The sequence below is a fragment of the Pteropus medius genome, unplaced genomic scaffold (assembly GCF_902729225.1).
Source record: "Pteropus medius unplaced genomic scaffold, Ma_sr-lr_union100, whole genome shotgun sequence".
NCBI classification, from domain to species: Eukaryota; Metazoa; Chordata; class Mammalia; order Chiroptera; family Pteropodidae; genus Pteropus; species Pteropus medius.
The window spans coordinates 1,035,148-1,058,414 of record NW_024354503.1 but is presented as its reverse complement, the minus strand read 5'-3'; the positions used below and the strand labels follow the sequence as shown (position 1 = coordinate 1,058,414).

The window sequence follows — 23,267 nt, the reverse complement described above, 5'->3', positions numbered from 1 at the left end:
CTTACGGTAGTTACACAGGAGATTAGAAAACCTCTGGTACATGCAGCATAAGGGCATCGTCAGTGACTGTAAGCCTTGCCTCTGGAGCATACTGCTGCTTTTAGTAGTTCAAGTAGGGGTGACTTGACTGAGAGACCTGCAGGACCTCCTTCACAAGCTGCAGAGCATTTAACTAGAATTCAGTGCTCTCGGGAGGAAAAAGTCTGAATTAAATGGCAGATGGAGAAGAGTGGACAAGGGAAAATGTCCTGTGTCTAAATCTGTACTTAAATAAAATTTTAATTGGATTATTGGTAACATTAAATTGCTATGCTTTTGTTTTAATCATAATTTAAATGAAAATTCCCATCTCAGAACCCCATTAGAATCTCAGCTTCTAAGAGCAGGGACTTTTTTTCTCTTTTCGTTTTTGTTTTTTTCACTGCTGAATTTCTAGTGCCTCGAATGGTTTTCTGGCACATTATAGACCCTCGGACATGTCGTGAGTGGATAAATGTAGGAATGAAAGAATAACAACCCGAGTTTATTTTATGCCCTAAGACTTCACCTTTTTGTTACTTTTTATCTCTGCTATCGCATGCATGCCTCAGCCGTGAAGAATGGCACTAAAGGTATATTTTTTAAGCATTCTATGTCCTGTTATGTCAGATACAGAACTTAACAGTGTTTACACTTTTTAAGTGCTTTAAAGCAAGACGTGAAAGGAATGACAGGACTAAGCATGCGAAGAGACACTACGAGAACAAAGGAGGCACAATTAAATCTCATTAGAAATTAAAGCCTTGAATTACAGACATGAAGAGTCAGCTTTGGGCAACAGCATGTGGCTGGAATTAGCTGGAGGAAGAGGAGGGATGTGCAACTCACCTAATCAAAGATGAAAAATGCTTTGAAGACAAGATCGATGAGAAATGACTTACACTTTTATAACTTGACCACCCCCTTTTGAATCTTGCGGGTATCCCTCAGTACTACATATGTCTTCAGATGTATCTAATAGAGATGTGTTTTGATAGATGTGTTCATAGCAGGTGATTTCCTAAGGTCAAAACAAAACTACTTGATAGAGGATAGTATGTCACCGTGGACCCATGAGTTATAATTGGGCGCTTGACTTATTACTGTTTACTTCACATTCTAGAGTTAGTATGGGGGTACCACTTGTTTATACAATACTAGTCATTCCAAATACTTTACCTCAGACCAGAACATGCCTCTGGAGCAAAGTGGCTACTGAGCCATGGGTTACCAGTAGCATCTTTATGTTCTGAGACAGCATTCATTGAAAATCCAAAGCCTGCTAAGCAGTTTTCAATTTTCCAGTCTCTTGTTTGACTACCATAATTAACACAGAGTTGACAGCCCTTGACGATTCTCTGGGAGTTATCCTTTTAAGGATATATATATATATATCAGCAGTACAGGTCCTGTTGCTTGAAGAAAATGTCTACCTGTTAATAACATACACATCCAGGTTTCATCACAATATGAGATGATGTACCAGTAGTGTACAGTGCAATGTAATGTCATACTGTTTGTTTACTACTGTGTAGAAATAAGAAGGTAGGTGCTCTCCAGCAAATCTAGCGTATCGGGCAGCCTTACTAAAATATCCCCCCTAACACCCTCACTCTCTGAGAAACCATCTCCCAGACAACACATTTGAAACACATATATCTTAGTTGTGATCTTGGACTACTGTTAAATGAAAATTATAGTTGTCTAAAAGGATCTTTTTCTAAACATCACACGTCACCTGTCACTTTTGCTATTATCCATGGTCACATTTGCAAGTTTCACATTTGTCCACTGTTTTAGACTGAATGTTTGTGTTACCCCCTCATCCCAATTCATATATTGAAGTCCTAACCCTCAGTATGTTGGTATTAGGAAGTGGAGCCTTTGGGAAGTAGTTAGGTTTAGAATTAGGTGATTTAGGTAATTATAATGGTATTAGTGCCTTTATAAGAAGAGGAAGAGACATCAGAGCTTCCTTTCTCCACCACAAGAGGATACAGGAGAAGGCAGCTGTCCACAAACAAGGAAGAAGAACTGAATCCGCTGGCGCCTTGATCTTGGACTTCTAGATCTGTGAGAAAGTCTGTTGTTTAAGCCACCAGTCTATGGTATTTTGTTCAAGCAGCTCCAGCAGAGTAAGATACCTATTCTTCATGTTCTTTTCTAACTGACCAATATCATTGGTCCCTTTACCAGTGAATACGCAACAGACAACACATTCTACCTTAATAATGTCATAATCCTGTTGATATTTGTAATCTCTTAAAAACAAAAACATTGTCATACATCACCATTCTCAGAGAATATGTTCTCACTGGCCTATTTCCATAGTTCCACAGCCTTGTTAACCATCCCCAGAGGACATTAAGATCATGTTCCAAAACAAGTCTATAGGGGTTTGTATAACTAGGCATTCATTCACTTAGAGATATATGTACTTACAGATCTGTAGGCAGTCCTCTGATTGTTCGGTTTTAATACTTGTGAATATGCCTAAAACGCTTATGCACTATCACATGTTCTCTGTGTCCTACACATGTGAAATGTCCCTTGACCATCATTTTGGGATAGTAGATATTCATTTCTCTTGTTTTTTTGTGGTTCTCTCCCTAACTGCTTTGTGAGCTAACTTTGTTTATATACTTTCTTCGATATTTATGTTATTATAGTATAGATTACTCTTAATTTTTAATCATAAACGTGTCAAGTACAGCTCCACGTGTTTAAATATAACTATATTAGTTTATTGAACTTTATGTGCTAGCCAGTATTTTTTGCTTTACTTACACCATTTCATTTAATCCTTCCAACAGTCCTAAGAGATCGATGTTATCCTCATTTTAGAAAGGAACGGGTTTTATGAAGCCAAATAACTCAGCCAAAGTCACATAGCAGAGCTGAGGTTATGACTGTTTTAGCAGCTACTTTATAATGTCCCTTCATCTACCATCACTGCAATGTCTCCTTTTGCAGACGAAGGGATTGAGGCTCAATGCGTAGCTTGCTCAAATTTACAGAGCTGATTAGTTACAGAGCTGGCATTCAGACCCTGATTTTATGACTCAAGATACCAGTGCTCTTTCAGTTTCAGTGTTCTGAGTATCCCAGTTACAGCTCTCTTCTCTGTGACTTATAAAGTGCTTCTGCCAAACCTATTTCATTGGATGCTTAAAGCGGCACTCTAGGTTAGACACAGGTATTGCGACTCCCTTGTTTTAGATGATGAAACCGAGACTTGAATTAAAACAATTGCCTTTGTTTGAAAGCAAGTAAGCAGATCTTTTGATACTTAGCCCAACAACCCTTTCAACTTAGCCTTCTCTACATAAAAGGTGTAAAAGGCATAGCTTTTTATACTTTTTTTGTGTAGAGAAATTCTCCCTTAGGTGATTTCTACTTGTTCATATAAACCAAACTGTCACAAGTTTTATTTATTTAATCTTTCTGACTTGTTTCAATCCTGGTCCCTCTCACCAATAAGACAGAGGCTTGGATTTTCATACTGTCCACATTCTTCCCATTTTCTACACGGTAAATCCATAATTCAGGAAACATCTCTTCAGAGCTGATAGAAGTGGTCCAGGTGATTTTTATGTCCTTAGTGTTATATAGATAATGCTGGTGAATATGCCAAGAAGCCAAATAGGACTTTTTGACTGGCTTACTTAGAACCTAACATGACATTGGTGCTCTATGATATACCACCTTGCTCATGGATTTGCTTCTTGGTTCTCTCTTGCAGTGCATTGTTGAATATTCTGGGTCCTGTATAGTAGAAAATAGAATCTACTTTTGGCTTTTGTTTTGGAAATTTTTACTTTCATGTAGTGTTTCTTTCCTTGAAGGCTGATTAAATGCCTACCCTCTTATGTGATCATAGAGTAGGCCTGAGTATGAAATGATCTGTAGTCACTTATAAGGGCCAAGTTTGGAGATAGATATGTTAGCTTTTCTATGGTTGTCTAAAAAGTATCTTCCTAAGTTAATGTTTTCTGCTGAAAGTAAAATATAATGAAACACTTGGTCCTTTGATTAGAACTGGACTTGTTAAATGGTATTTCACACGTCATAGAGAATATGTTGGAGCGTATGCCATCGGTTCTAGAACAAATATACTGTAGCATCACAGTCTCAGTTCTAAAGAAGTTTCTCTAGCCATTCATCCTTTGTCAGCAGCTGTCTAAGTCCATTCAGGTTGATAACATTAACTAATACCACGCATCCTGTTTCTTACCAAATTCTCTCACTAAACCTAGAGCAAAGACCATGCATTTCAGAACTTTAGGAGCCACTTTGTGATTCCAGAAAAACCATTTTGCCATGTTATGCAGTAGCTGTTCAGAATGGTGCTCAGGGGGATTTCATCTATAAAATAGAATTTTTTGGTCAATTGAAATAATAAACATAGTATATTGATAGTCAAGGTAAGTACTAGCATTACAGTGTCTTGACAGTCCCTTAAAGAAAAGACATATCAAAAATTCTCAAATGTATCCCCCCTTCTGCTTTTTTCTAGAATAAGAATCTCACCTACAACAGTTTTCCTGTGGCCATGAAATTCTCTCTAATTTATGTCATTTCTCTTTGTTCCTGTAAACCAAAGTACCCGTAGTAGTACTAAGAAAAACAAAAGTAATAACCCTACAAAGTTAAAAAGGCCTAAATAAGTCCAGGGTCATAGTTGTAATAATATTACATGGATTTCAAAGTCAGCTAGAGGCACAACCAGCCATTAAAGACACAGTACATTTTTATGCAAGTCATGTATATCTTTTCTCTATAAAACTTAAGACATCTTATCATTGAAACATGAAATGCCTGAAGCTAAATTGGGTACCTCTTGTAGAATGCTTACCTGTGATTCAGTCAGCATTATTTTGCAAATAAAGAAAATTGATATTTTGAGAAAATCATTGAATGTGTTTAAATAATCTTGCTGCTTTTGCATTTTCCCATCTGGATGCAGCTGAAAGTACCCATGGCAGACAAGCCTGGAAACACAGTGAATTTCCGGAAGCTGCTATTGAACCGTTGCCAGAAGGAGTTTGAAAAAGATAAAGCAGATGATGATGTCTTTGAGAAGAAACAGAAAGAACTTGAGGCTGCCAGTGCTGTAAGTATTTTCACAGAAAGTCGGTGCTTGTTCAGTTTGAGTGTTATCAAAGGGAATTTTCATGAAGCCAGCTGCGACATCTCCCTGCTACTTCAGTAGGTGCCTGTGGCCTTTTTTCCAGGTGGAAATACGATGTTGGTGTTTAGAGAAATATTTTATTCCTTTCAGTGCTGCCATGTTAAAGCAACTCAACCTTCTAAGATAGGGATTCAGAACCTGGCCTCCAGAGGCGTCACTGAGTACCAGAAATCGGAAGTGGTTGCAGACTTTTGCGTATAGTTCACTTTTCTGAGGAGTGCGTCTTTAGTTGCAGTTCTCTTCTCAAAGGGTATCCCTGACCCCCAGAAAGAGTAAAGACCATGAATCCGAGTGTATGTTGTTAGCATCTATGGCGCAGTACAGATTTCATCATCAAGATTCTATCATTCTTCCTTACACAACAGCCGGAGGAGAGGACGAGGCTTCACGACGAACTGGAAGAAGCTAAGGACAAAGCCCGGCGAAGATCCATTGGTAACATCAAGTTTATTGGAGAACTCTTTAAACTCAAAATGCTGACGGAAGCTATCATGCATGACTGTGTGGTGAAGCTGCTAAAGAACCATGATGAAGAATCCCTGGAGTGCCTGTGTCGCCTGCTCACCACCATTGGCAAAGACCTTGATTTTGAGAAAGCAAAGGTAAAAGTCCAGAATTGTGGAAACTTCCAACAGGGACTGTGTCAGTTACAAAAGAACTAAGATTGTCAGTGAAAGTGTTCATCTTGCCCCTGCCATCGAGGCTGTTTATTTTTCTTTTTTGCCTTTCTCATTGTCAGTGTTTGGCCATCATGCTCCTTACCACATTTCCATCAAAGACAGAAGTGAAAACGGTCCCAAATTATGTAAAGGCCAGTTTATGAGTTGTTCATATTGTCTCTGGTCCTCTTTCTGCATGACCATTTCACAGGTCATTTATATGTATGGCAAATTATGGGCAGAAATAAGAGGAGAAAAGCTACTATGGTCCAGGACTGAGGGTGATACAGAAATGAAGAAAACCCAGTAGCTTCCTGAAATTTATGCTGTAATTAATGACACAGCTATCTAACCATAATATAAAAAGATCATTAAAAATATTATAATTCAAACGTAACATAAATAAGGGGTCAAGAAATTAGAAATACTTCAAAGAAAGATCAGAAATCTCTCATAACCTCTGGATCAGCTAGGATTATGTTTGGCTGTGACAGAAAATCCCAAATCTTAGCGGTTTATACAAGATTGAGGTTTATTTCTCATTCATGTAGGTAAAGTTCAGAGGTGAGAAGTCTGAGGCTGGTCTGGTGCCTCAGAGAGGACCAAACCCCAGCTCCTCCAGTTTAACATTCCGTCATTCATACGGTGTAGCCCTTGTCATTAATGTTCTCAGCAGAGAAAGTTGGAAAGAGGCAAAGGACACAGTCACCTCTCTTAAGGAAGATTCCAGGGAGCTACAGTATGATAGTCCCATTTATATTCTGTTGGCCTATAATTAGTCACTTGACCACAGCCAGTTGCCTGGATATATAGCCTTTATTTTGGGTGTCATATGCTCAATTAAAAATTCTACCACATTACCCTTTGGCTAAAAGTTGTATTCCTCAGCCATTTAAAAAATTTTACATGGTAAAATTATATGTGAATTCCTCAGCCAGGAATACTAACGATTCTGTCGCTTACAGCCACGTATGGACCAGTATTTTAATCAGATGGAGAAAATCGTGAAAGAAAGGAAAACTTCATCTAGGATTCGATTCATGCTTCAGGATGTGATAGACCTAAGACTGGTAAGTAGCAAAATGATAAGCCTGCCACTCCAGTCTCTTTTACAGAATTGGGTTGAGGAGGATATCCTGGTGTGTACATGTGTAAAAACTTGATGCTTTTGTTATAGGACTCTAAGAACTTAAATTGACAAACTTTCATGAGAGCTGTGTGAAAGGACAAAAACCACATATATCTACCTACCTGTTACGTATCTCTTCTCTTTACTCTGATTATCAAACCACATTGCAGGTTTGAAATCAGCCATTCTGAATTCACACTGTAGTGAATTAAATTTAGTCTTAGGATGCTAAGTAATCAGGAAACCTCATCTTCATAATGAATCCATTTAACTTCCCTTGAACCTTACATTTTTAGTCTCTAAAATGGAGGTGTTGCCTGCCTTGCAGATGTGTTGTAAAGATTCAGTGAGGAAGGTGATTATGTAAAGTGCTGGCTCGTGGGAGATGTTGTTTTCTCTATTGCTTTTCCTATATCCTCTCAGGTTCTGCTGCTTTGTTCCCCCTCGTTTCTCACACCAGTTTTTACCACTACCACCTGTTTTCTCTCATATTTTAACTCCTACACGGAATATACTGCAGTTGACCCTAAACTAGAGAAAGTGAATTCAGGTCTCACCTCTTCCCTGCCCTGCAACCAAACCAGGTAACACTGGTGATGGTTCTTTATTTTGCAAAGCACAATTGTAACCTCAGGAGCCTTCTTATTACAGAATCCACTACCTGTCGATCAGAATTTGAATGCTGATTTAAACCTATTTGCCATCCTTGCCTCTAACTGATATAAAAATGTTAATATAAAAAACTTATCCACTCATGCCTTTAACCATTTATACTTATATCAGATGTTGGGACTATAGCTGGTAGAGGAGGTAAGGGAGGGAGAAGTATAATTATAAGGAGACAACTTGTTTTGTCCTTCATAGAGAGGATAACCAAAGGGCAGAATGGTGTGGCACTTGGTGTAGGTTACCAGACAAATCCTAGTCATCCTTGATTTAGAATTCTCATGGACTGTGATACGAACTGAAAAGCAATACCCCAGATTAAGTCAAGGCCAGATAATCCTGATCTTTCTTGATTCCCCTTTTCTCTCCTCCATTCATATATAGAAATAATTTTAAAAAATAAATTTGGGTAGCCTTTTACTCTGCCTTCTTATCCATCAGCTATTGGAATGCTCGGTATATACAGTAGTTCAGGGTTGATTAAGAAGAATTCAGTTCTTTAGCTCTAATCCCCAAACTGCAAATAGTGCTATCTGTAAGACATGAAAAACTACTGTAAGTAACAGATTTTATAAGTCTTTTTACACTTTTCCAGCAGTGAAAAGTATAAAATAGATACTCAAATTTTTTAAATTTTTATTTTGTTATCTGGCTGACAATCTTATTTTCTCCTTTTGTAGTGTAATTGGGTGTCTCGAAGAGCAGATCAAGGGCCTAAAACTATTGAACAGATTCACAAAGAGGCTAAAATAGAAGAACAAGAAGAGCAAAGGAAGGTCCAGCAGCTCATGACCAAAGAGAAGAGAAGACCAGGTGAGGAGTGGAGGCCCCTGGGGCGTTAGAGAACTTAGGGGTTTGAAGAACAGATATTTAAGAATTTTTAAATATTTAGATGTTAAATGAAATCGAGAAGAATAATCCAAAGAATAGAGTAGTAATTGATAAGTGAAGACATTATACCTGGAGACAGGTTATTGCGTGAAAGCAGAGAATGCAAGAACTGAGCATGATCTGGACTACAAGATCTTACTGAGCGTCTTCCGTAGACTCAGTATTGCTGAGGTATATAAACAGAAGTGGAAGATACAGTTTATCCCCTCTAAAAGCTTACGGTTTACCTGGGAAGACAAAACTAATACAGGGAACATTGGTCAAGCAAATGGAAGATATTATCAATTATGAGATGTGTTCTCCATTAAGGTTAAAATTCAGAGAAGAGAGATAGAAAGCAAGAAGAAATCTTTATTTGAGGAAGGGGCACTTGAATTTCGTCTTAGTGGATGGTAGATACTTGGAACAGAAGGAAGAATTTTATTTATGAAATTAGAGTAAACATAAATTGTAAAGAGAATAAACAAGCATGATTGGAACAAAATTTTAAGTGTTCGGGCAAAATGGAAAATGTCTGGAAGCGTGGAGCCAGATTAAGAACTTTTGACTTGATTTAGTAGAAGTTAAGAAGCCATTGTAAGTTTTTAAGCAAAGGAGTAATGCTGTATAAGAGATACGTAAATAAAATAAGTCTGTTGCTCTTCACAAGATGAATCAGAGGAGTACACAGAACTCAAAAGTCTTGCTGTTACGGAAATCTCATGTGAAAGGAGGTGAGACTTGGTATTAATAAAAATTAAAAGGAAGAAACAAAAAATATGAAAGATGAAATAAAAGGCATTTTACACTTGAGAGAATAGAAAGTCCATTGACTAAGTTTAGAAGCACCGGAAGAGGAAACCTTTTTCAGAAGGGAAATGATCATATTTCTTTTAAGCCTGTTTATTTTGAGATGACAACAGGGCATCCAAGTGGGAATACTCATTTGTCCATTGTGCAGTTAAGTGATAAGGGCAGTGAGTGGGTTGTATAGTATAGTGGTTAAGAGCATAGACTCTTGAGCTAAATGGTCTCGGTTTAAATTTCAGCTTGCCTACATCCTAGCTGTAAGACATTGCGCAAGCCACTTAATCTATAAAATGAATTTAATAATAGTACTAATGATTTGTGTGAGGATGAAAGGTAGTATATCCAACGTGTTTAACATAGCAACGGGCACAGAGTAAATACTCAATAACCATTAGCTATTATTTATCACAGACACAGAAGATCTCACAGTGAAGTTATGAGAGATGAAGGCTCCAGGGGAAAAAGTATACTTTTAAGTTTAATGGGACACCACACTTACCCACCTTCCTCATCCTAGTACCTAATACTGTGCCTTTCAAGTGATGATTTTTATTTATTATTGAACTAGATTGAGAGGGAAAATATAAAAGCCTAATCCATGGAAGGATGTCCTCAGCTGACTAAAGGAAGTAAAGAACTTGGAAAACTGACAGATAAGACCAAGTAGAAAGGAAGGAGTACTAGGATATAAGCATCATAGAAACAAGGAAGCAATAATATCAGGTAGCACAGAGAAAATCAAGAAGTATGAGGATCAGAAAAGTTTATGGATAGACAGTGTGTTGATATTTCATTCATTCATTCAACAAATATTTTTTGAGTGCCTGTCGCTTAACAGGAGAAAATCCCTTCCCTTATTCAGCTTACATCTTACTGAGAGGGAAAGATAATAAATAACGTTAAGTAAAATATGTAATTTTCTCAGATAAATTTGTTCTATAGAAAAAAAATAAAGCAGAAAGGGAGGGATTAAGGAGTGCAAGGCTTGATGGCCAGAGGTTGCGATTTTAAATAGGGAAATTAGGGAGCCTATTAAAGTTGGTATTGTTGGAGCAAAGACCTGAAGCAAGTGATAAAGTTAAGTCATGTGGATATTTGGGGAGAGAAGGTTTTAGGCAAAGAGAGTATAGTAAGTACAAAGGTCCTGAAACAGCATTTTTAAGGATTAGCAAAGTGGCCAGTGTGTCTGGATAAAAGGGCATGGGGGAAGAGCAGTAGAAGATGGGGTCTGAGAGGCAGGAGACCAGATTATTTCGATCTTGTAGGCAATTTATAAGGAATCTGTCTTTTTATCTGAGTGAAATGGACAAAAAACAAGCATTTTTGAGCAGAGAAGTGACGGAACCTGACTTATACTTTACTAGGTTCACACTGGCTGCCATGATATACATGAATGAATGAATGAATGAATGAATGAATGAAGAAACAGGAAAGCCATTGAAGAGGTTTTTGTACTAATTGAGGAAATATTATTGCTGGCTTAAACCAAATCGGTAGTGTTGGCAGTAGTTAGTAGGGGCTAGGTACTGAATATACTGTAAATAAAGGTTGAACTGACAAGATTTGCTGACAAATTAGGTGCAAAGTGTGAGAGAAAGAAGAGTCAAGTCTTTCTGCCTGAGCAGCTGAAAGGCTGGAGAAGTAGATTTGGGGGAATGATTGAAGCACCCTGTCATTTGACATTATTAAGTGAAATAAACTTTGGGATAAATAACTTCCATCTGACTTCTCCCAAAGTGTTCTGATCAAAGTGCTCTGTAAACAGTCGTTAACTCTGTAAACACTCAGTCTCTCCTCATTTGTATCCCTTGGTTTCATCTAGATCATTAATGTTTCATGGGAGATTCAATATAAGCAGAGTGCTTACGCTTAGTAGTTTCATGTGGTGGGTGTTAGAGGCTATTAGCAATGCTTTAACAATTTTGTCTTTTCCTTGGTTTCGACTGGTGATGTTGACAACATTTCTCACTCTTTCATTGTCAAACTGACTTGACACAGGTGAAAGACTGACTCACTCTGTTCTCCCAGCAGGCGTCCAGAGAGTGGATGAAGGTGGGTGGAACACTGTACAAGGGGCCAAGAATAGTCGGGTTCTGGACCCCTCAAAATTCCTGAAAATCACTAAGGTGAGTTACATTTAAAACACATCAGCAGCCTCAAAGATGACACTCAAAATTACTTCTTGCTCTTGTGAAATAGCCATTTGCAGATTTTATGAGGTGGGTTTTTTTTCCTACAAGTCAATATTCATCACTGTATTCTCACATACTTATCCTGGCATTAGTTCTTTCTGTTTCTATGAGGGTTTACTAAGGAGGAAGTGACTAGCTTAATTCTTAAAGTTATGAGATGCATAAAATAAAGGAAATTATAACAAAGGTACTTCAGAAGCCATAGTCAATTGCAAGCTTTTATACAGTGTATAAGCAGCTATATGTTTAAGTCTAACCTTGAAAGGAATTAATGTTTTTCTATGTCTGGGGCCTAAAAGAAATCACAGAGGACCTACTAGAAATCATTCTGTGATAAATATTTAATATACTTCATTTAGTTTTCTCTGTCATGAGAATCCATGGACAGTAGCAAGTGGAAAGAATTTTCTCCAAGAATTTTAGTAGTGGAAGTCGATCACTATAAGTATAGTGAAGAATGTAGAGAAAGCAAAATTACATTTTATAAATGTGGAAACTTCTACATCCCAGTGAGTTTTGCAGATTATTTGCAAGTCTAGTTTAATCCTTAGTTGTAATACACTCTCTGTAGTTCTGAAAATTGGCCACCTGCCAGTAGGATACTAAAGACAATCTAAAGCTAATGTGAAAATATCAAATTAAAGAAGATAACTGACAAAAAGAAAAAAGACTTTGATAAAATTGGAAGATGGGCTATGTTATTTGCATCTTTATGGTTTTAGCAAAGCATTGCTTCAGGATAGAACATTACCTCTATGGCTCTCTCTCAAAGTTAATTAGCTAGGATCCTCTTCTCTAAGATTCTGGTAACATTCTTCCAGTTGTTTATGTCTCAGAGCAGGAATTCCGTTGCTGAATACAATTTGATTCCTATCTACTTTCATTTCTAGCAAGAGACAGTTTTAAGCAAAATCTTACGGTAATTTTGAGGGGTGGGGAGAGGTGGCACTAGGTTAAAAGATTCATGGGATTAAGAATTGCCAGTTATAAAATTGTCATGGTGTCCACTGTAATTTTAAAAAAAAAATTTTTTAATCTTATGTTTAAAGAATTTCTCCGACATCATCACCTCCAACATCTTTGAAAATTTTATCAATAATTTAAAGTAACATTTGTTTGTGTTTTTAAATATTATTTCTGTCAATGGACACTATAAAAAATTTCCTTAATATTTTGAAAAATATGTAAATTGTATATTCAGATAGTTATGCAATAGATACTCTACATAAGTATCCTAGCAAAAGTTCAAAACCGTAAACAAATTTGTTAACTTGGAGAGATTTGTGTGAAATCATGTCACATAGCAAGGCAGCACTGTCAGAATATTATACCTTTGTTTTTAAAGAGCTGCATCACGGCTTTTAGGTTGTATATGTTTTATGATTAATTTGTGTTACATCATAATTTTGTTCACTTACACTAAAATTGTGTTGGAGGGTTAAACCTGAAAGATATCAGGCACCTTAATTCCCTGTCTAACATGCTGTTCCTATTCCCCTTTATTGAATCCTTGAGTTGTACCTCTCCATCCCTAGACCTAGCCTATATTAGGCTTTACTAAAATGTGAAATCTGTCTTCTCACAGATTAATGAGTTAATTTTGTATTCATACATTCCTTTTTTCTTTTTAAAGTAACTGGGCGTTACTACACAGGAGGGGACATTAGAATCTGCTTACATTAGCACTCTGGCACACCGTGTCTGAGGACCTGAGTGCATTCTCTAGACTAACCAGTGGTTTCAAATCATTGGTGGGTTGTGGAAGCTGGATTCCAAGGAAGCACTTCAGGGGCCACAAGAATTCTACCCACTTTAACGTAAACAGCTCCAATTTATGTTTCTTAAATTGGCATTCCAAGCAAAATTTTGTTGCTAAAATTGGTTTTACCGCACTGGGGAAAAAAAATGATTTTTCTAGAATATTTCGTAGAATTGACTGGTCACTTATGTTACAGCCTACAATTGATGAGAAAATCCAGCTGGTACCTAAAGCACAACTGGGCAGTTGGGGAAAAGGCAGCAGTGGTGGAGCAAAGGCAAGCGAGACTGGTAAGCGTGGAGTGTCCCTTCTCGGGAGTCCAGATGTGGTCTGTAAGCATTCCCTTACAGTGTGTTCCCACCATCATCTAATAATAATTTTAGGAAAGGACCTATCGACGAATCATGTCCAAACTTACCGGTGGCCCTTTCTGATTAACACAAATTAGGCTTTCCTCCTCGGTAAGGATCCTTAGGTATTTAAAATTTTTTTTTTAATTTTTTTTTAGTACAGTTAGGCCATTTAAGACTTTAATCTCAAGTTCCTTTGTTATTGTCATTCACAAATTCAGTATAATCAGAGAAATTACTGGGACCTCACATTAAAAGACCAACTCATTTTGCTTAGAAAAAGAACGTTAAGACCCCGAGCATTTAATTTCAGGGTGTTGTAAAAAGAATAAAGAATCGGATTGAAATATTTTTCAAAATCTTAACCATGAGCCAGATTTTGAGAGATTTGGCTTGTGATGTTTGGACCATCACAAACATATCTTAAAAGCTGAAGAAGCCCTGTGGAAAGAATAAAAACTTCATTGTTAACCTTCTTCCCATATTTTCCTTTAAGTAATTTTGACCTTTTTTTCTTCTAATTAAATTTTAAAAGCTTTTATTATTCATTTAAACCTACATGCATAATTTTACATAAATGAGATAATGACATTATATTACTTACCTTTTTTAAGTGAAATACAGTTGACCCTTAAACAACTTGGGGATTGGAGTGCCTCCCCCCGTACCCCAGCAGTCAAAAATCCACATATAACTTTTGACTCCCAAAAAACTTAAATCATACCTTGGTATCCATGGGGGATTGATTCTGGGCGCCCCCTGTGGACACCAAAGTTCACAGACGCGCAAGTCCTCTGTATAAAATGGCGTAGCTCCATGCATACAGTCAGCCCTCCACATCCACAGACTCTGAACTGCGGGTCGAAAACAGTACAGGTATTTATAAGAAATCTGTGTATAAGTGGACCCTCACAGTTCCAGCCTATATTGTTCAAGGGTCAACTATGTTTTATTTTGTTTTGCTTGCCACCATCATGTCCCTGTTTACCATTCCCACCCCCATTCCTTACCTTAGATAATTTAATTATGTTTTTAAAGGATCAGAAGCAAATCATCATAATGAACAAAGATTTCTAAATTCTTTTTTCGTACAAATTCTAACACTCCGCTTCTCAAGAGTGTGGTCTGTGGACCAGGAGTTTGGCATCACCTTATTGGGCATGTTAGAACAGCCTCGTCTCAGGCCCCACCCCAGGGAAGCAGATGAATTAGAAGCTGCGTTTTAGTCATGTGATTTGTATTTTTTTCTCAATCCTCAATACCTATAGATGCCTTAAGGTCAAGTGCTTCCAGTTTAAATAGATTCTCTGCTTTGCAACCTCCAGCACCCTCAGGGTCTACATCATCCACACCTTTAGAGTTTGATTCCCGCCGGACCTTAACCAGGTAAGAAGCCTGCTCTACATGTTAAATCAAGACTCACCTGCTTATTATCACTATGTCTGCCTGCACCTGCCTGCTTGTCTCTCTCTCTCTGCCTCAGACACACAATGATGATAATCCCTATGAATAGATACCTTTTATCTCTAAGGTTGATTTTTTTTTCCCTTCTAATGTAACATTCTGTAATTTCCAAGTTAAGAACAAAGTTGCATGGTAGATTTGGGATGGGATGGGATGGGATGGATGGGGTGGGATGGGGTGGGATGGGGTGGGATGGGGTGGGATGGGATGGGATGGGATGGAAAGGAAGGGTAAGTTATCTGGCAAATATCTAATGGTTTGTTCCTTGAGAAAGCCAGGCTCACCCAAAAAGCCTCCTGGAGGCTTGTGTAGGGCTCTTCAAGCTAATGCCTCAGGATGCTTTAGATTAATTTAGCACTCTCAAACACAGGGATGACAGCCCACCCACACACCTCTGTAACACTGTTCTTCATGTTATATTTGAGATTGTCTTTTGTTCTTCACCATTATGTATTATTCTACTATCTCCCTACTTTGATTTTTGTAGGATTCGTACAGTTAAGTGTCCCATTTGTTGGTTTATGGAGAATGGACGAGGACCTGTAGTATAGTGACATGGACACAGAGAACAAAATTTTGTTATAAGCACTTTTAGAACTGAAGTTTCTTTAAGCTCCCAAACTTTTGTGATTGTAATGTTTGGCTGGGTAGACTTTCTAAACTGTGTTAGTATTCCCTTGGCATCTGAAACAAAATATACGTAGCACAAGTCAACTTTTTAATGATGACTGAGATTGTAATTGAACACCAGTTGTGCTATTGGGGTTTTTGTGGCTCTTTAGGCCCTGCCATAAATTTCCCCCGATAGCTCTGCCTTTTGAGTGTGTATGGTTTTTTTAAAGTGATTAGACTATTGTTGTGCCTCTGCAAACCCTTCTTGCACTTTTTATTTGCTGCTTCTGATCAGAGATAAGGAACTATTTGTCCAGCTGGTTAGAATTGTCTAAAAGAAGACTAAATAGGGAAATAGGAAGGTTTATTCTTAAAATGAATAAAGTGTGTGACTTTGGCTATTCAAAAATTACTTTACTTGGTTCTCAAATATTTTCCATATGTGTGAAGTTTCCGAATAAAGTATCATGTAATTTCTAAGATAGTGATACCATGTTCTTTTGGTATTGTGTTTTCTTTCACTCATATTTATAAATTCATCACGGTCTTCTTTATTCTTAAAATTTTTTTTAAATTTTAAGGAATTGCCATTGGCATTTTAAAATTTTAAGTGGTATCCCTTTAACATTTAAGAGAGAAAGTTAAAGCTATCTTAATATTCCCTTTAAAGCACTGATTTTACTTGTTTCTATAAATAATTGCACTTTGAAATATAATTGGTGCCTCACACATTAAAGTTATCTGGGAAATTATTCTGCGTACTTTAGAACATGTTAGCGTTATTTTATAATTTACATACATAGGGAATGGGGTGGTCTTTTGAAAAGTGTTGTTTTGTCTTTTAGTCGTGGAAGCATGGGCAGAGAGAAGAATGACAAGCCCCTGCCATCTGCAGCAGCTCGTGCAAACACTTTCATGAGGGGCAGCAGTAGTAAAGACCTGTTAGACAATCAGTCTCAAGAAGAGCAACGGAGAGAGATGCTAGAGACGGTGAAACAGCTCACCGGAGGCATGGATATGGACAGGAACAGCACCGAGGCGGACCGAAACAAAACCAGGGAGTCAGGTGAGACACCTTACGTGAACAGATAGAGATGAAGATTTGGGCCTTAAAATTGGAAGTAAAAAATACAAAGGAGACTTTGTGCCTAAGTAGATTTCAGAATCAATACATGATAGCAACACACACACCAGTATCTTAAAAGTTAAAGGGCAGCCTCATAGTTTTGTAGCGTAGTTCTCATTCCCCAAGTATCCCTTTGTTCAGCAATTTATAAATTTTCTTCTTTCTTTATTAAACGTGATGATGATGAGGTCCTCTTGCTGTAAACAACCTGAATTTCTTAAAAGTTCCCTAAATAACACACCACTGTGAGTTAGAGTACTTATGCTTAGAGCCCCTCACATACATGAAAATTCTGAGCTTTTGAGTCACTGCAAGCAAACCATAGAGAAAGTATCTGATTGTCTTTTGTTACCTTCATACTCCTTGGCAACCTCTGTGGTTTGTACATGTTTAACATGTATATGCTTAGAGGATGGACTCAGATAATGTTCTAAAAATTGCCTGTGTCTCAGTTTCCTCATTTGTTACATGGGGATAATAAGTATAAGGTTATTATAAAGATTAATGAGAAGAATATACGTGTAACTAATTAGAACATTACCTGATAAATAAAAAGTTTCAAAAGGTATTAGTTGTCATGATGATGATAATGACAGTGATAAAAAAAAAAGGTTAAAAATAATTTTTAGCATCTTTAACTTTCAAATTTGTTTCACTATTTAAATTGTCTTCTAACTTTAGTCTCTAAATGGATTTCAGAAGCAAATTGAAATGTCTTCTCCCAATGGATATAAACTTCAGATCTTTTGACTGTAGAGATATGTAGCTTTCTTATCTGTGCTAGGAATTTGGGAAACATAGCAAGATAGAACATGAAAATATCTGTGTGTAGTGAATAATGTAGCACCGTTGCCCTATACATGTCTATTGTCTGGGTCATTTGTTTATTTACTTCATGTACTCTGAGCCCTCATGACTTCTGGGCACTCAGTCCCTGCTCTCAGCCTTCAGTCTGCCACATCAGGAAAACCCTTTATCAAATAACTCCACAGAAGTACAAACTGAGAAAAATGCTGTGAAGGAAAGGAACATAGTTCTGAGACAGTACTTACAAAGGAACTAGCTAGAATTGACATGGAGAGGTGTCAAAGAAGGCTTCCCTAGGTATAAAGGACCAATAGGAGTTAAAACAGATTTGCAGAAATGATGGACATGGAACAGAGAGAAAGAGCTTCCCAGACAGAAAGACAGAAGGGATGTACATGTTGGTCCCCTAAGTACATACATGCTAAACATGTACAAACCACAAGAGCACCATGAGCAAAGTGGTAGTTGGCAGAACCATTTCATTTTGGAGAAGTTGCCCAAGGCCATTGTGGCTAGAGATCTGGGCATGATTGTGTGGGCCTCATGTGCTTTCCATCATCGAGGTAATGGAGAGGAATCAAAATATAGAAAAGAACAAAAAAGTTTAATAAAAGTTTGTCATATCTCTATATTTTCTTGATTAGTGTGGATCATGAAATTACTTAGTGCATCTCTATTCTACAGTAAATGTTTCCGTATTCTGCTTTTAGGTATCTTGCTTTGTCAAATTTGTACCTATTTTAATGCCTTTACTGAAAATAGTGTAATAACACATAAATGTTGTCAACCATGATCCTACCATTTTAATGATAATTTTTGTCATTTTCACTTTCTCACTTTTTTTAACTTTACTAATAGCAAAACCAGAAATTCCAGCAACATCAGCCCCTGACAAGCCTGCATTGTCAGAAGAGGAGATGGAGAGGAAGTCCAGATCTATAATTGATGAATTTCTACACATTAATGATTTTAAGGTAAATGAATTTTTTTTTTTTTTTTTTTTAAGAAAGTAATAACAATGCAGAAAGCCCTGTGACAGGCATAGTAACTTGGTTCTGGTCTAAATCAGATGTCATTGTGAACTGATAAGACGTAGGGTGTGTAATCCAAGTCCTACACAGTTCAGTTTGCACAACCCTGGTACATTTCTGCCAGGTACTCTTAAATTGATACTATATAGTTCATAGGATCAAGTGGCAGGAAGAGAGAGTGGGTACCAATCAGTTTCTGCCGTGGAATAACCAATTTGACTTTGATATTAATGAACAAAGAACAATGCATTATCATTATAGGGCATTTCTGACTCCCTGTATATTAGGCTGACATTGCTTTTTCTTTATTTCATAAGTGGAAAACTAAGGCACAAAGGAGTAAGCAGTGTGCTAGGGTCATGCAGTCTAAGTGAATCATTTCAAGACATAGCTTTGCATTTGCCCTTCTTTAACCTTGACCTTCTCTTCGATCTTCATTTGAAGATGGTAGTGAATAAGATAGGTATACTGCCTGACTTCATGAGCCTTATAGTCTAGTGGCAGAGACAGACCATAAATAGGTAACTCCACAAGGAGATATTTAAACTGTCGTCATAATAAATGCTCGTATACCTATATAGGGTCTTAGGAGAGATCATATAATAGGACCTAGTGTAGGGATCTGGAGTAAGCAAAGGCTTGTTAAAAGTATTTGTCAGATAACTAAGTACTTTTGCTTTGGCATTATATGATTAAAACTTCTTTTTAGCTTACTTATCTCTTCATAACTTAGTCATATGCTTTCTATACATAAAAATCAACGTGGTTAGCTATAGTCCAGGCTTCTAAAATCCTCAAGCCTCTGAAATTGTCCAAAACGCAGAAGTAGGAAGAAGTTTTGATGGATAAGCAAGTTGGAAAGGAGTTCTTTACAGAAGCCCTTAGAAAATGCAGCAAAAATAAATGAACATTAACTGGAAAGTGCCAAAGAAAAGACTTCATATACTGTTATTTAGTAGTTAGATTCTTAGGAAGTGAAGAGTATTCCTGTAAACGGGCAGCACAGCTGTTTTCTTGCATGGAAGTAAGGAAATGTGAAAGACTTGCAAGAAAGTGGAAAGGCTACGAAAGATAAAGAGCAGAGACAATGAGGAAGAAAGCGGTGGAGGTTGGCTTTAGAAATAATTGGAAGGATATACAAGGTCAGCTAGCAACAAATACTTTGAAAAAGAAAATGCCCCTCTGATGAACTAGAGATAAAGGGAGGAAAAGGCCTTAGTAACACTTCAGTGCAATAAGGGGACCCTTTGAAGAATCATTTAGCCCTAGGCCAGGCCTGCAGTATGGAAAGGACAGAGTCAGTTGTGACTCAGGAATTTCATTTTGTAATATACAAAGCAGCTCTGCTGCAGAGTGGTGATAAGAACCAGGTAATAATGTCAGACTTGGTGAGGGCTTACTATGTGCTCGGTGCTATTCTATGTATTTTATATGTATTTGTTCATTTAACTCTCGTAACACTCTCCTTGTGTTAATATTATTATAAAAGCCATTTTTACAGATAAGGAAACTGAGATGCAAAGATGTAAAGTAACTTGCTCTGTGTTGTACTGCTGCTAAGTAGCAGACTCAGTGTTCAAAGCCAGGTTCCTAACTTCAGAGCATAAACTTTATCTTATCACCTTTAGGATATTAGTGTGTCATGCTAAAGGCTTACAGAGATTTTTCCTAACATATTAATAGTTGCTCTTATTAACAACAATACAAATTAATATTTATTGAGCCTTTGTTTTGTGCTTGGCAATGTGCCAAGTGATTTTATATACACGTTATATTCAATCCTCACAGTAACTCTATGATAGGAAGTCAAGGCTGAGAGATTTAAGTTACACTCAAACTCACACAGTAGTGGCAGAGCTGGGATTCAAACCTACATCTGTCTGATCCCACAGCCTGTGTTTTTAGCCTCTCTGATGTATCTTTATTGAGTACCTAAAACATGCCAGCCACATTTTAGAGAATACTGCCTGGATATACTGTAGTATATCTAGGGAGCAACACGGTCTGCTTTTAAGGGTCTTTAATGAGCTTACATTCTAGTAGGAGATAGAGACAAAGCTGCCCTAAAGATAGGTAGTAAATAAACAGCAACTACAAAATGAAAAATAATGTTTCGGTGTAGAGAAATACAGTTAGGTTGGGCGATCACAGAGACTATAAGAGGTGTCGTTTCAGCTGAGAACTCAAAAACAAGAAAAATCAAACCATGAGAAAATTGGGGGGAAGGGCAAGATTATGAACTGCTATGACATTAGAGGTACCATGATATAGTTAGTTGACCCTGTGTGCAGAGTCAGTGAATAAATTCCTATTGGAAGACAATCACTTCAGGTTACATACTGAAGATTTTATACTTGCATTCCTTTAAACTCTCCCGAAAAGACATAATGATGATGATGCTTTTAAAATGAGGCAAAAACCCACAAGGATAAGGAGCATAGGGAATAGATAGCAGCAACATTGCGGAAGTTAGAAATCAGATGAATGGTAATTTCTTCAGCAGATGATGAATGTGTATAAGTTGCAGATGGAGCCGGAAACAGTAGGATTGATTGATTAAAAGTATATGTAAGAAAGTTTTACATGACAACTGGCCCAAATGTTTCAAAAATGCTAGTGTCATAGAAAGACAAAAGAACGAAAGGACCTGATCTACGTTAGAGGATTTAAAAAGACAGCATGATTTGTGATACTGGGTTTTCAGTTGGATCCTATACAACACCAAAAAGCTATATTTGACATTTGGGGACAATTGTGAAAATTCGAATATGTACTGTATATCAGATAATATTTTTATTGACATTGTATGAATGTTAAATTTCTAATATGGAGAGAAAGAAAACTAACAATTAATGAATCTAAATTGAAGTGAAGATATATAGGTGTGCATTGTACTACTTTTTAATTTCTCTGTAGTTCACAGTTTTTAAGATAAAAAGTTGACACGGGGAGGTATTAAATAAAGTAGCAGAGGGGCAGTAAAGCAGCAGCGAGACACCTGGATGTGCCTTTACGCCCTTCGGTCAGGAGGCAGCCCTTCTCACACACAGCTTTCCCTCAGAGGAGCTACTCTCTTTAGAGGTGAAACCAGAGTTTCATACCCAGACAAAATTGAAATGACTAAGGCGGGGGGACACTGCTGTGTCGGTGATTCAACAACCCTGGCTGCCAGCTGCCAGCCTTTTACCCTCCACACCAAAGGTACGCGGACCTAGCCCGACCACCCCATGGGTGAGAAACAGTCACGAGCCCCACACCCTGAGAACTTCCTTCAAGGTTTTTGGTACTAACCATATGAAGGAAGACTGTTTTTGTTGAAAATTTTACAAATATAAACACACCGAAACAGAATTTTCTGTTGCCACTTTAAGGCATTTGAATCATGACATCGAATTTCTATTTCATAATATACCATTTTCAGTTTTTTAAAAGATCATAAAATAGGCAAACATTGTGTAGAAAAATATATTTTGACTCGAGTGATCTTTAATAAAATTATTAACTTAAAAGCAGTTGTCTTACAAAGTCACTATTTTTTAAAATATAGCTAATATTGCCTATATCAGCCTGCATTTTACAGAGCTGTATTAATGTTTTAAAAATTAATATCAGAACTGTCTTGTTTGTGGAGTTTTTTACTGAGTTTGTCATTAGTAGAAGATTTTAAACTTTTTTTAACACTCTGGTAATGCTGTCTAGATTTTTAGAGTAAGCTTTCACTTGCTATTTGAACAGGAAGCCATGCAGTGTGTGGAAGAGCTGAACGCCCAGGGTCTGCTACATGTGTTTGTGAGAACAGGGGTGGAGTCCACCCTGGAAAGGAGCCAGATCACCAGGGATCACATGGGCCAATTACTGTATCAGCTGGTGCAGTCAGAAAAACTCAGCAAGCAAGACTTTTTCAAAGGGTCAGTATCTTCCTCAAGAGTGGTATTCATTTACTAGAAGTTAATTTTAAAAGTACATATCTTTTTTTAAGTATTTGGTTTTTTACATAGATTAAAATTGTGTTTAATATGTTGATGTGTAACATATTGATAATATGTTGGTTGATGTGATGGCATTTTGTAGACTGCTAGGGCATAAGGATTATCTTCTGGTTTTCCATGTCTTATTGTTAGACCTATATCATGATGTAAGTAAGGTAGCAGAGACCTCTTAACTGTGGAGGAACTGAGACCCTCAACAGCCTATTTACATGTAAACTCCTGGATGTTCTTTGAGGAAAAAACTTCTTCATGACAAAAAAAAAAAAATCTGGAAAATTGACTTAAAAATAAAAACCTTATCTTATCATTAAACCTAGGAAATGCTTGCCTGTCCACATTAGCCCCATAGGATATGTAACTCCAAGTTAATGATTTAATCTATGCCAGGTTGGTTTCATTATGATTCCTGCTGATGGCTAGTTTGATGAAGTCTGGCTGTCACTGGTGTTGTATCCTCATTTGATCAGGTTCTGGTATCTTAGTGATACCCCATCATCCCAAGTGCATGGATCAGGTTCTCTGTGGTACAGCCACAGAATCTTACCCAGGCTTAGGTTCTAAAATGAGTGTTTATGGTGAAAATTGCATATAATA

General features: G+C 37.3%; 1 protein-coding gene across 27 annotated transcripts in view; it reads left to right on the top strand.

The window, feature by feature from the left end:
• The window catches only part of EIF4G3 (eukaryotic translation initiation factor 4 gamma 3), a 274,286-nt gene that overhangs the window by 229,531 nt on the left and 21,488 nt on the right, over positions 1 to 23,267 (top strand). For 14 of the 27 annotated variants that reach the window (XM_039854724.1, XM_039854730.1, XM_039854735.1 and 11 more), the window contains 10 exons: positions 4,985 to 5,131; positions 5,575 to 5,811; positions 6,834 to 6,938; positions 8,344 to 8,476; positions 11,372 to 11,469; positions 13,491 to 13,584; positions 14,913 to 15,030; positions 16,566 to 16,786; positions 18,512 to 18,627; positions 22,420 to 22,592. In XM_039854724.1, coding sequence (XP_039710658.1) covers positions 4,985 to 5,131; positions 5,575 to 5,811; positions 6,834 to 6,938; positions 8,344 to 8,476; positions 11,372 to 11,469; positions 13,491 to 13,584; positions 14,913 to 15,030; positions 16,566 to 16,786; positions 18,512 to 18,627; positions 22,420 to 22,592 — 1,442 coding nt within the window. The remainder of the gene's footprint in view (positions 1 to 4,984; positions 5,132 to 5,574; positions 5,812 to 6,833; positions 6,939 to 8,343; positions 8,477 to 11,371; positions 11,470 to 13,490; positions 13,585 to 14,912; positions 15,031 to 16,565; positions 16,787 to 18,511; positions 18,628 to 22,419; positions 22,593 to 23,267) is intronic. The other 13 variants (XM_039854734.1, XM_039854728.1, XM_039854732.1 and 10 more) reach the window with 3 other exon arrangements.